General features: G+C 49.7%; 1 protein-coding gene across 9 annotated transcripts in view; it reads left to right on the top strand.

Annotated features, from left to right (window-relative positions):
• Positions 1-12,819, top strand: part of FBLN5 (fibulin 5) — an 83,755-nt gene extending 70,936 nt beyond the window's left edge. For 4 of the 9 annotated variants that reach the window (XM_029237884.1, XM_029237886.1, XM_029237885.1 and 1 more), the window contains 3 exons: positions 132-258; positions 3,848-4,043; positions 11,841-12,678. In XM_029237884.1, coding sequence (XP_029093717.1) covers positions 132-258; positions 3,848-4,043; positions 11,841-12,002 — 485 coding nt within the window. In that variant the 3' untranslated portion in view covers positions 12,003-12,678. Of the gene's footprint in view, positions 1-131; positions 259-3,847; positions 4,044-11,840 lie in introns of all 9 variants that reach the window. The other 5 variants (XM_029237890.1, XM_029237888.1, XM_029237887.1 and 2 more) reach the window with 4 other exon arrangements.
• Positions 12,820-13,196: the final 377 nt, after the last annotated feature.

The raw sequence follows: 13,196 nt of genomic DNA, 5'->3' as shown, positions 1-13,196 counted from the left end.
CTCAGTGACCACGTGTGGCCAGTGGCTGCCTTATTGGCTAGCATAGCTCAATAGAAAGACCCAGGCAGCCCCCCCTCCCCATTCCCACCCATCTGGCCTGTGACCATCCTCTTGTCTACCGTGCATTTCAGACATCAATGAGTGTGAGCACAGAAACCACACGTGCATCCTGCAGCAGACTTGCTACAATTTGCAAGGGGGCTTCAAGTGCATTGACCCCATCCGCTGCGAGGAGCCTTATCTGCGGATCAGTGATAAGTAAGTCATGGCTTCCCCTGGGAAATGGGAACATGGTGAGGGGCCTGGTTCAGAAGGCTGCCAGTGTGGTGTAAAGGAGAGTGTACCTCCAGGTCATTGGGAGACCTGGCCTACTGCCTACTACACAACACACACACACACACACACACACACACACACACTGTTCTCTACCACTCCCCCACTCATGCCAGAGCTATATGAAGATTTTCTAGAAAGCTAACCAAAAGGAGGGGCAGGGTTCATGAACCTCCTTTTCTCTTTAGTGACTTTGTTCTGGATACACAGAGTCTTTTGGAGCTGGACTTCTCAAAGGTCACGTGCATAAGAACCACCCAGGATCTTGTTAGCAGGCAGATTCTGATTCTGTGGGCCTGGGGTGATGCGAGACTCAGCCTTGCAGACAAGCCCCCAGGTGAAATGGATGCTTCCAGTCTCCCTGGACCTTGCTGGGAGTAGTGAGGGGTTAGAGAGGTCACTAGAGAGTTCTCAATAACCGAGGGTACCTAGCTTGCTCTAATCAAGTTTTTGATGTCACAATAGTGATTTTTTAAATTAATTTATTTATTTTTGGTTGAGATGGGTTTTTGTTGCTGCGCGCGGGCTTTCTCCAGTGGCAGTGTGCGGACTTCTCATTGCGGTGGCTTCTCTTGTTGCAGAGCACGGGCTCTAGGCATGTGGGCTTCAGTAGTTGCAGCACACAAGCTCAGTAGCTGTGGCACGTGGGCTCAGTAGTTGTGGCTTGCAGGCTCTAGAACGCAGGCTCAGTAGTTGTGGCACAGGGGCTTAGTTGCTCCGCGGCCTGTGGGATCTTCCTGGACCAGGGATCAAACCTGCATTGGCAGGCGGATTCTTAACCACTGCACCACCAGGGAAGTCCCACAATAGTGATTTTACAAAGTCACCAGATGGCAAATATTAGAGTTGAGGAGAGAACTAAATTGAAGACAACCTCTACAAGGTGAATGCCCTAGGACAGTGTTTTTCTGCCCCTGGTGTATTAGGAATGCCTTTTCCTTCTCTTTAGCTCCTATTTAACCATCTGAGTTCCTCCTCAGCCCACGTGTGTGAGTGTGCACACACACACACACACACTCACATGCACACATGCAGAGATGTCTTCTGCCCTTCTCTCTTCCAGTCAAATGCCCTGAGCATCGCCCAGCCCTCCCACTGGAGATAAAGGGATGAATGGACATGCCTATCATTCATGCCCTCTAGGGATGCAGTTTCTAAGAGAAATCCACAGCTTACCAGTGTGCTTCCTGCTCTGATCAAAAGCTGGACAGAAGAGGACAAAGCAGGGACAGGCTGGTCCCTTAGAGACGTCTTCACTTGTTGCTAAGAGCTGTGCTTCTAAGTAGCCTTTAGAATAGGGTTCTTTGATTTCTGGTTCCAGGGCACTTTGCAGCAGAGCAGAGCTTCAGGCTGCCCTCAGCTCCCATTCCTGGTTCTCCCTGGGTTTCTCCAGGCCACTGTTGTCTGTGGTGGGGACCTGACCCGCAGTTTGCAGCACTGAGCTGGTGTTACTGGCGAGGTCCCCAACTAGCCACTGAGAACGCTGGGAGACTCCCTGTCTCCAGGCCCCATTCCAGTTTCACTCCAGCCACCCCCATCCAGTTCATTTCCTCGTTCAGGTGTCCTGCACTCCCGCCAACCTGAACAGGACCAGCTCTCACCTTCACCCATGCCGCAGAGTGTCCAGCCTTCTGGCTTCCATGCCCACATTTTCTGTCATATGCAAGGCATTCCTGCCATTGCCACACGGACAGATTTGCCCCATCTTTCAGATCTGAGCTCCAGTGTCACCCCTCCCAGCTGTCTGTGATCCTCTTCAGCTAGGAGCCATCTCTCCCTCCTTCAAGCTTCTTCTAGGAAACAGCTCTTTTCTGTGTGACACGTGACATTTTAATGCGACCATTTTGGCACCCGGGACATTTTGGCTTGGATATTTTGATGGAGCCTTAAAAAACAAAACTTTAAAAATTCTTTTTATACATTCACTTATGAAAGGTTAGTTGAGCGCCTGTTCTGTGCCACATCTGCTCCCAGGTGCTGTGGTGTTTGCTCTTATGCTAGTGGAGGAGAAGACAGTAAACAAATGGTCATATAATGAATCCATGATCATAGATGGTAACAGGGGCTGTGAATAGGAAGAACAGAAATTTACAAAATGAAAGAGTAGGCTGGACCTGGTCTAGCCTGGATAATCCGAAAGCCCCTCTGAGGAAATGACCCTTGGGCTGGAATGGAAAGGGGAGTCGATGTTAACAGAGGGTGGATGAGCAAAGGGAACAGTGTGCGCAAAGACTATGAGACAAGAGTGACCTTGATGTCTTCAGGGACTGGAAGAAACGGCAGCCTCATGAACGACATGGACAGTGACCCAAGAGGAGGTTAGAGAAACTGACAGAGACCAGACCCCACGGGGTTTTAGAGGCTAAAATGGGTGTTTCGTTTTTGTCCAAGTTGCGATGGGTGCCACTGTAGAACCTTGAAGCAGGATAGAGACGTTATTTGACTTACGTTCCACAAGGGGCACTCTGCCTGTGGCGTTATAGATTGGAGTGGGAGTACCCTCTACTCCATCACAGGAGGCTGTCACAGAGGTCCAGGTGAGACAGTGAGTGAGACAGTGCACTGATTGTGGAGATGGAGTGGTTGGATTTGGACTACATTTTAGAAGTAGAACTGATAGGTTTCGAAGATAGATTGGAAGTTAGGGAAAGTGACAGAAGCACAGCAAGGCTTACTCCCGGTTTTGGCCACCAAGGCATAGATCAACAGATGTTCTCATCTTGTTCTGCACTCTGACCCCCTAGGGAGAGTCTCAGGGATGAGGTGAGAGATGAGGGTGCTTAGGGATAAATCAAGGGGTGTCTATAACAGGCATACCTTGGTAATGACTCAACTTCATACTATGATAATGCTATTACTAGTGTTTCAAATTAGATGCTTTGTATTAGAAGTATTTGTGTCTGTGATTTATTTCACCTGTTAGAGAGTGAATTTAAGATCAGGATCTTATTTATTGTTGCAATAATGTCCTAACATCTTAAAGTCATGTCCTAATGCTGTATCTTATACACAGTGAGTTCTGAGTGCTTGTTTAGAGAAAGAAAATACTGAATTATATTCCACACAGACTGGGGTAAGTGCAATAGAAAATGTAGAGTGACCACTCAAGACGTGTCAGTCTAATGTACTTTCTCACTTTTAAAATTTCTCAATGAGTATGGATGGCTGGGGAAGTGAAAGGCTGTGCAGTACATTTTTCTGACTAAATATGTGACAAATGTGAAGTGCGTCAGAGGATGTCCCCAGTGTTCTGAAAACCAGACATCTCAGGTTTATGCTCTAGTAGCAAGAATAGCTGAGTGGCCAGAACAGGCCATTCTCTAGGAAACAGGGAGCTCACCTACATGCTGGAGAGCTTTTAGACCGGAGCCGGGAGTAGAGAGCCTCTACAGTTACAGCATTTGGATGGTGAAAATGGGGTGGCCTCCTTTTCAGTGTTTTAAGCGAGGAAGTAGGCACATCCAGCATCTGAAAAGGATTTCCTGAGTTCTCACATGATTTCCCTTTCCGACAGCCGCTGTATGTGTCCCGCTGAGAATCCTGGGTGCAGAGACCAGCCCTTCACCATCTTGTACCGGGATATGGACGTGGTGTCTGGACGCTCTGTTCCTGCTGACATCTTCCAAATGCAAGCAACGACCCGCTACCCTGGGGCTTATTACATTTTCCAGATCAAGTCTGGGAATGAGGGCAGAGAATTCTATATGCGGGTAAGAGGGGGTGCTGAGTATCACCATCTTCAACAAGGTGTTCTGTTGTCTAGCCTGGAACATGCTTCTAGAAATAGGCCAGAGCGCAGCCAGGAGGGGCAGGTGTAAAGGCAGGAGAGGGAAGTGGATGTGAGTCAGACTCCAATGTCCTGGCTCCTCTCACTTTCTGTGTGGTCTTGCGAAAGTTGCTTCTCCTCTGTGAGCCTCAGAACCCTCAACTGCCGTGAGAAATCAGGCCAAGATGCAATTGTAGGTCTCTTTCCTCCTGCAATTCTTCTTTTTTCTTTTTTTTAACCATTAAAAAAAAAATTGTAGTATAGTTAATTTACAATGTCGTGTTAGTTTCAGGTGTACAGCAAAGTGATTCAGTTATATTTATATAGCTATATCTGTATCTGTATCTATCTACATATGTATATTCTTCTTCAGATTCCTCCTGCAATCCTGTGGGAGAGGAATTCACATATCCATTTTTTCCATCCACTCATTTGACAAGTACTCATCAAGTACCTACTATGGCCTTCTAGAAACTAGAAGGACTTCTAGTGAACAAAACAGTCCTGAATCCCTGCCCTCGTGGCACATACATGGCAGTGAACTTAAAGGCATTCCTCACAGAAGTGGGCTGTAACCTGCGTTGTCCAACACAGTGGCCGCGTGGCTCTTTAAATTTAAACTAATGAAAATGAAGTAAAGTTAAAAATTAGGTTCTTCTGTTGCACTATCCACATTTCAAGGGCTCAGTAGCCACATGTGGCTGCTGTATTAACTCAGATATAGAATAATTCTGTCATCATAGAAAGTTCGATGGGACAGCACCAGATTATCCATATTGGGAAAAAAATTTAGAGCACACACCCTAAAATATATTTGCTTCTTTGTAAATTACATACACCCAATACTGTACCATTTCGATTATTGAGCTTCATCTCCTGCAACCTCTGGGGTGATCACTTGTCTTTACAGCCCCCTGGCTTAGAGCGATGTTTTTCACATTTCAGTGTGAATTTGGGTACTTGTTGAAAAAAGGAATTCCAGAGCGTCCTCTCTAGAGAATCTATTTCAGAAGATGGTGGCTAAGGCCTAGTGTATCAGTTTCCAGTGGCTGCTGTAACAGATTGCCATTAACTTGGTGGCTTAAGACAACAGAAATTTATTCTGGAAGCCAAAAGTCTGAAGTCATTTTCACTGCCCTGAAATCAAGATGTCAGCAGGGCCATGCTCCCTCTGGAGACTCCAGGGGAGAATCCATTCCTTATCTCTTCCAGTTTCTGGAGACTGCCAGCATTTCTTGGCTCGTGACCACATCACTCCAATCTCTGCATCCCTTGTCACATTGTGACAGAGCCTCCTCCTCTTCCGTGTGTATCAAATCTCCCTCTGTCTCTTAGAATTGACAGTGACTGGGTTGAGAGCCTATCCGGGTAATCCAGGATAATCTCCCCGTGACCAGATCCTTAACTTCATCATGTCTGCAAAGATCCCTTTTCCTTATAACATTTACAGGTTCCAGGGATTAAGACCTCATACTTTGGGGGGCCATGATTCAGCCTAGGAATCTGCATTACTAACGAATACAGTATGTGGTCTTCCAGGGTCCCTGTGGGGCGCTAGACTCAGAAGTTTACACACTTTCATGGGACACAGCCCACTGGCCTGTGAGGGAACCACATATCTGAGATCTTTCCCTGTCCTCTCCCCAGCCCCGGGGCAGAATCTTCCAGTCCTTGCCTCTGGTGCTGGGACTGTCGGAAAACAGAGAGGTCTCAGAAGCAGGATTAAAACAGATTAGAGAAGGCCCCAGGAGCTGGTATTGTGCCTGTTTCCTCACTAATACGTTTTTGGCAAGACCCTAACAGGGCTGGGTCATGTGTGATAACATACCTGCGGACCCAGCCTCTGTAGATCAGTGTAGTGAGGTCAAGGGCTTTGGAAGAAGATGGAATGAGTTGAGGATAGAGGAACTTCTCAAGATGAAAAAGATGAGCTGCGCCTCTGTCAGTCCTTTCTCCAAACCCGTAAGCCATAGCCACCCAGCACAGCCCACCTGCCTGAGCCTCTGGGGGCTTTCCACCCCCCCACCCCCCCCCCCCCCCCCCCCCCCGCCCCGGAGCATAAGCCTAGCCCACCAGGATTCTCTAATCTGGCCTCTGTCATTTGTACAGACACAGTGGGTCCCAATCACAGGGCACAGAGATGCCCCTCTTGGGGATTTAAAATACCATCACCCACATTACCTGCTTCCGGTTACCCTTCCACCCCCCCCTCCACCCCCCAGCAGAATAGAAGATCTGCAGGAAGTGGCCTTGTCTTGGCAAGATTTCACTCCCAGGTCACCACCTCCTAAAATTCCCTAGACCCCAATGTTCCCTGTGAGGCTGACTTGTAAGAGCTACACCGCAGTGGTGTGTGGTGGGGGAAGGGTGGGAAGAAGATTGTCTTCTTCTACAGGTGGAGTGAACACGTGGGAGGGCCCCTTCCTGGCAGCTTCCTCTAGTGCCTGGATTGTCACAGCGACCAGGGGACCCTTGAAACTCACAAAACTTTGAGCTGTATGTGGTTTGCTCTCTCTCTGAGAACATTGAGAAGGGCCCTAATTCTTTAGTATTTATTCAGATGAGGTTGTCAGGACACGAAGGGGGTGAGGGAACATAGACCTGCCCTGGGAATGGCTGAAGGAACTTAGGGATGGGGAGGTGGATCTTGGCTGGAAAGATCTCGAAGGCTGCCCCTGGGAAGAGAAAACAGGCTCGGTGCAGGGGCCCTGTGAAGCCACAGGGCATGGGGCCAGGAAGACAGACAGAAATCTGTTGGAGGAAGCAGGGCTTTCCCTTTCCAAGCTGTGCAAAGCTGCAGTGCCCTCCTCAGGAGGCCCCACGGAGTCATTCCAATGTCGGCTCTGGAGACAGGCGGACCTGCCTCGTTTGCATTCTATAACTTACCAACCGTATGACCTTGGGCAGGTTACCTAACTTCTCTGAGCCTCAGTTTCCTCATCTGTAAAGAGGGGATAATGACAGTATCTGCTTTAGGATTGGATGAGATCATCTACTTAGCACAGTGCCTGGAGCACAGAACGGCTGTTTTTATCAAACCAGCTGCTTTACGTGGAAACTTCAACTGCGCAGTCTCTCCTTCAGTGTAAAGTTCCACCCTGCACCCCTCCCCCCTCCCCCCTCCCCCCCCCCCTTCCCCCCCCCCACCCGCCAGCTTGGCCTCTGTACTGCCTTCCTCTTCCCCTCCCCACACCGACAGTGCTGCCCTGGCTCCTCCTCCAGGGTTTTGGGGATGCAGATGGTGGAATGGGAGTGGTTAGGAGGGATGGGGCCTTACTCGATTGTTGCCATTGTAGGCAGGCCTTCTTCCTCTCTCTGGGGCACAGCCCAAATGCTCTTGCTTTCATGGGATGCTTTGTGGGTTCTTTGGAGATTTCCCTGAGGACTTTGCACTGACCATTCCCAGATGTGGGCGAGGGCCTCTAGTTGGCCGCTTGTCACCGCAAACCTCTCTCAGAAAGTCTGTGTGTGTGTGTGTGTGTGTGTGTGTGTGTGTGTGTGTGTGTGTGTTGCCTCACGCTGGCGGGCAGACCTTACACGGGGCCTTCAGGACACCAACAGCCAGCTCCCCTGCAGCCCCGTCTCCTCCCCGTGGTGCAAGGCAGCTCCGGGGCTCTCTTCCCTAGACTTCTCCAGGGAAGTCTGATGCTGCTCTCTGCATCCTTTAATGTCAAGGGACCCGCAGTGAAAGCCCCTCTTGCTTGATTTTGGGGCTGGTAAGTGTGTTTAATACACTTCTATTGTATAACAACAGCAACAGGAACTACACAGACAGCGCTGGCAGCAGATCCTGTACGGGGCTGGACATTCTCCAAGTACTTTTCATGTATCACTCCTTTCATCTTCACCACAGTCCTGTGCTCTGGGGCCTGCTTGACTTTCCCGACTTTACAGATGAGAGCACTGAGGCACAGGGAGGCGAAGTGACTTGTGGAGATCTCACAGCTAGGAAGCCCCAGAGCAGGATTCGAACCCAGGCAGTCTACCACCAGTATCTGTACATACTCTCACATTTCTCTTTAGGATGCAGGGTATTTTCACCTACTTTCCTAGCTTTGGGGTCTCAGCCGAGATTGAGATAACCAGAAAAGTCTACCTTAACATCTGATCACAATAGAAAGTGTCCAATAAGCATTAGTTATGATTGTATCGATAGCATCGTTTCTGCTTCTGCCGCTACTGTTGTTAAGAGTTTGTGGGCTGCTGGGCCCTGGAGAGGTCAGAGATGCTCAAGGGACTGGAGCATCCTGTGAGGGGTGGGGCTTGATGGCTTTTCAGGCTCTGCCACCCTGAGAGTCACTGACTGTATTACGAGCACCTGGGAAGAGCTTCATTTCACACAGCAGGCAAGCCACATGCATACAAACCCACACATGCATGCACACGCGTGCACACACACACACACACACACAGGTATGCACAGCCACACCCACCAAATGCACACTCACTCATGCACGCACACACATGCACACACACTCACAAGCACACACTCACTTGTATGCATAGGTACAGGTATGCACACGTGCACACACACAGGAGCATATGCAGGCGCATGTCCCTTTCATGAGGCCCGTTGGCAATCTGTCTCACACTGAGCCCTGGACAGAGGACTGGTGATTGGCTTTGGCCAGGTGACTTAGGGACACAAGTAGGGCCAGAAGAAGGAGCACGGTCACAGGGTACAGGCTGTGGCCAAGTGCACGGGGATCACGTGGCCGGGCCAAGGGAAGCTGACTTGCCGTGGCCTGGCTGCTTGCCCCATGTCAGACAGTGCCATCCCGCGAGCTGACTCAGAACAGACCCGAGCGTGTGTAGGAGCAGGGCCACGGAAGACAGACAGCCAGACAGCGGGTGGGCTGTTTGCAAGCTACTCCCATGCGGGCAGCTTCACAGGCATTCAGTCACTCGCTCCTTCTTCTGTCATGGAGGTTAATTCAGCACCGCTGCAGGTGCAGCTCTGAGTCAGGCATTGAGAGTTTAGGGACAAACAGGATGTGACCTCTGCCCCCAGGAACCCACACTGTGGTAGGGAGGGGAAAACAACCAGGCAAACATTTACAACGCAAAGGAGTGATTCTCAACTAGAGTAAGTGCCGCGGGACGTCAGGAAATTGAGAGACACTTGAGACCTTATCGTACAGCTTAGTGGCTAGAAGCTTGATTTCTGGAGTCAGATGCTCTAGTACCATGTGCTAGTGTACTTAACCTACTTACTTTGTAGGGTTATGAGGATTAAATAAGGGATGTATGCAAGGTCATAACCAAATGCCTAGTATCAACCACCATCACTGTCACCGTCATCATTTTGTACCAGTGACCACCAAGTCCACCAACGACGAGAGCCTCTTGGGAGGCCTATTTCGTTAATGCCCTGGCTCTGCCCTAAAAGCCCAGTGAGGAGTGGAGATGTCGGTCCTTAGCTGTCTTGGCAGGCACTTGAGTCCTCTGTGTGCTTGTGGGCAGGCCTTTCTCAGGCTGCTGTAGATCTGACCCTGGTGGGGATCAGACTGTCTGAGCTCTAAGATTACTTCCAAATAGGAGAGGCAACGATGCTCTCACACTCTGGAGACATTTACAAGGACAGCCCAAAGGGACAACTGGGAAGTTTCCAGCTGTTCCATTCCCCGTCCCAGCCTCTGCAGCTCTCCCTCCAGAGGCCCGCCCTCAGCTCAGGGTCCTCAGCTCCTGGCCTTTGTTCATGCAGACAGTGAAAGCTGGTGAGGTATTTGTATATGTAAATGTCCTGGGCATTTCCCTGTTTGGCTGTACCCTCTGAAGTCCTGGCCCAGGGCTCCGAGGTTTTGCAAGAGTTGACAAGAATTGCTAGCAGTACTCTGCGTGAGAGGGTGTCAACTGCGCGGTTGCTGACGAGAATGGAGGGAGCTGATGCCAAGAGGAAATGGCGTGGCTGTAAAGCTGCTGATAGCCCAGGGGAGGTCCCACTACCTGGGTGACACCTGTCTGCCTGCCCCGCCCTTGTCCTACCTGTGGCAGCTCTTGGGGCTGTCCAGAACTTTATGGGGAGCCCTCCCTTCAAGGAGACAGATAAAATGCCTGGTGTGGCTTTAAACAAGCCAAGTTTCTTGATTTTGCAGAGCTTGTTGCTTTCGGTTTCTGGGCACAGCATTGGACCCTGCAGCTTGTAGGAAGGGATTATCCAGCATGTCCTGCTCCCTTATGCTATTTCCTTTCCAGGGACCCACTCTCTGGCCGTTACACTGACCCCCGCCCCAAGCATCTGTCCTTCAGGGCTGTGCTAGGAAGAAGTAAAGTACGCATCAGCCTTTTCTGATAATTGTTGTGCAGTAAAAAAGGGGCTTGGAGTCAGACAAAAGTGCCGGAATGGTATCCCTTGTCTCTGCCCCTGACTGGTCGAGTGACCCTAAGCAATGACTTAACTCACGGAGCCTCAGTTCACAAGGAACAGTGAAAAACAGAAATAATGAGACATACCTTTAGTATGGCAGTTAGGTTCCCCAGCCTGGGTCCTGTGCTTTTAGATGAGCACCTTTCAATTGTTAATGGGCCCATGAATCCCCTGCAGATTGTGTTAAGCTCCAGATTCTGGCTCAGTGGGGTCTTAGGGGGGCCTGAGATCCTGCATTTCTCATAAGCACCCTGATGGTGCCGCTGATGCTGGTCCAGGGACCACACTTTGAGTAGCCAGGACTCTCAGAGCTTTTATGGGGATTAAATAAGCACATATACATAAAAGTGGCCGGAAGAGCGCCTCACACATGGCGGAAGCTCAATTATGTCAGTCCTCTCTCCTTACCTCCTTGAAAGCTTCAGAAAAAGATTCAGAGGAGGAAAAAAGCTCACATGAAGTTATCAGGACCACAGCGATAGGGTCACAGAGTGGTGAAGCTGTAGGTGAGTGCAGAGTGTCCAGCTGGGACCCCCAGCAGGGGCTACGCTCAGAACCACCTGGAGGCTGGTAAACAAGTCACACTTCTCCAGGCATCATCGAAAAATCCACTGAAGCAGAAAATCCTAGAATTGGCCCCTGGAATTGTTAGTTTAAAAAGTGTCCCAGGTGCTTTGGAGCTGTTTACTTGGGAACTACTGATCTGGTACAAACCCTCGTTTTAGAGAGGAGGCACAGAGAAGTGAAGTGACAGCCCTGAGTCACGTAGTTAGTTCGGACAATTATTCATTCTTTCATTCGAGATACAGTCACTGAACACTGAACCACATGCTAGACACCGTGCTGGGTGCTGGGGGGTTCAGGGGTGGAAAACCTGCCCCCGGTCCTTGCTCTTACAGAGTTCACAGTCTAGTGTGGACCAAGTAAATAGAGTGGACGATGACACATGGTAACGAACACCTTCCTTCCTAGGCGAAGGAGAGGGTGCACTGGCAGGGGGTCATAGGGACCTGAATTAGATTGGGGAAAGCACAGAAGCTCCTCCGAGGAGGTGATATTTCAGGTGGGACCTGAAGGGACAGCAGGGAGAAGCCAGGTGGAGCGTGAATGAAGTCGGGGGAAGAGCCTGGCATCGAGGGATGGCTGTCTGCCAGCAGTGGGCAAAGAGGAGCGCCCCGATTGGGGCCACAGAGGCCGGCTGTGGCCAGACCACCTGGCCTTCCGCTTTGGTGACTGTCCCAGAGGCCACGTCTCCTGACGGACAGCTTTCCTCACCCTCTCTGCCATTGTTCAACAGCTTCTGGGGTCAAGCTCACCCTGGTTCCTTAAGCCAGTCAGACTTTCTCTAACTGGTATCCCCGGTTCCGTCCACAGCAAACAGGCCCCATCAGTGCCACCCTGGTGATGACACGCCCCATCAAAGGGCCCCGGGACATACAGCTGGACTTGGAAATGATCACCGTCAACACCGTCATCAACTTCAGAGGCAGCTCCGTGATCCGACTGCGGATATACGTGTCTCAGTACCCATTCTGAGCCCTGGGCTGGAGCATCTGACACTGCCTCTCAACAGCACCAAGGGACAGGAGAAGCGAAGGAACCAGAGGGAGAATGAGAGCGAGAAAGACGTGACGCCCTTCCTGCCGAATGTCTCCTGGGGAGTCAGCCCCGAGTCCCGACCACGCCTGTATTATTATAAACCCCGTCCCATCACTTTGAAGGACATGCTTCCCCAGTTGCTATGACACAGTTATCAAAAAGCATTATCATTGGCACCCTAACCTGAGATCGACGGTGATTTTTCAAGGCCTTCAGTTTATTTCCATATTTTTCAAAGAAAATAGATTAGGTTGGCTGGGGTCTGAGTCCACGTTCAAAAACTGTGAACCGCTTCCTCTCACCTCCTCCAGGCCTTCTTTCTATCTCTCGCTGATTGCTTCTTTGCCAAGGCCCAAAATGCTCCTGGGGATGCTGGGTGTAGCTAGCTTGCTTCTTGCATGTACAGAGAAGGCTATGGCAAGAAATCACAGCAGGATCTAAGGGTTTTTAAAGAGTCTATTTCAAAGCCATGTCTGGTATTTTCAGCCATAAAAGAAGTTTTAGTTGTCCTTAAATCTGTATAACTGTTTAATCCTTTCTTGTTCATTTGAGTATTTTTTTTTTTTTAATCCACGGTAGAATTCCTTCAAAAGGCCTTAAGGCACGTGTTATGTTCTGTCTTCCCAAACCCAGTCTCCTCTCCATTTTAGCCCAACGTTTTCTTTGAGGACCCCTTCATCATGCTTTCTTTAGAATTTTTACACAACTGGGTTGGAAGGCAGAGGTCTCCAAACTGATTAAATATTTGAAGAGATCTTGTGTTTGGTTCATTGTGACATCGTAGATGATTGAGCATTTGGGGTTGGTTCTCGTTCTCTTTAGTTTATTGTGTACTGGCTTGAAAAGCTCTCTGGAGAGTGAGATCATCATTAACAACATGATAAGGAGTGAGGGTGGGGAGAGAAATGGTGGTGGAGGAGGGAGGGGAGAGCATCAAGCCTGAATCTTATTCCGTTCAATTGGAAGGCAACAAACAATCCCCCTTGATGTAGATTATTTCCAGGTACTTTTCCAGAATAGGAATGTATCAAGTTACTTTAAATCAGTGGCCCTCATCCCTGACTGCGTTGTAGATAACCAGTGGAGCTTTCTAGAAGAAAACCTGACTTCCTGGGCCTCACCCCCAGAGAT

Source organism: Monodon monoceros, unplaced genomic scaffold, assembly GCF_005190385.1.
Source record: "Monodon monoceros isolate NGI ecotype Baffin Bay Population unplaced genomic scaffold, NGI_Narwhal_1 Super_Scaffold_21, whole genome shotgun sequence".
NCBI lineage: Eukaryota > Metazoa > Chordata > Mammalia > Artiodactyla > Monodontidae > Monodon > Monodon monoceros.
This window is presented reverse-complemented; position numbering and strand designations above follow the sequence as displayed.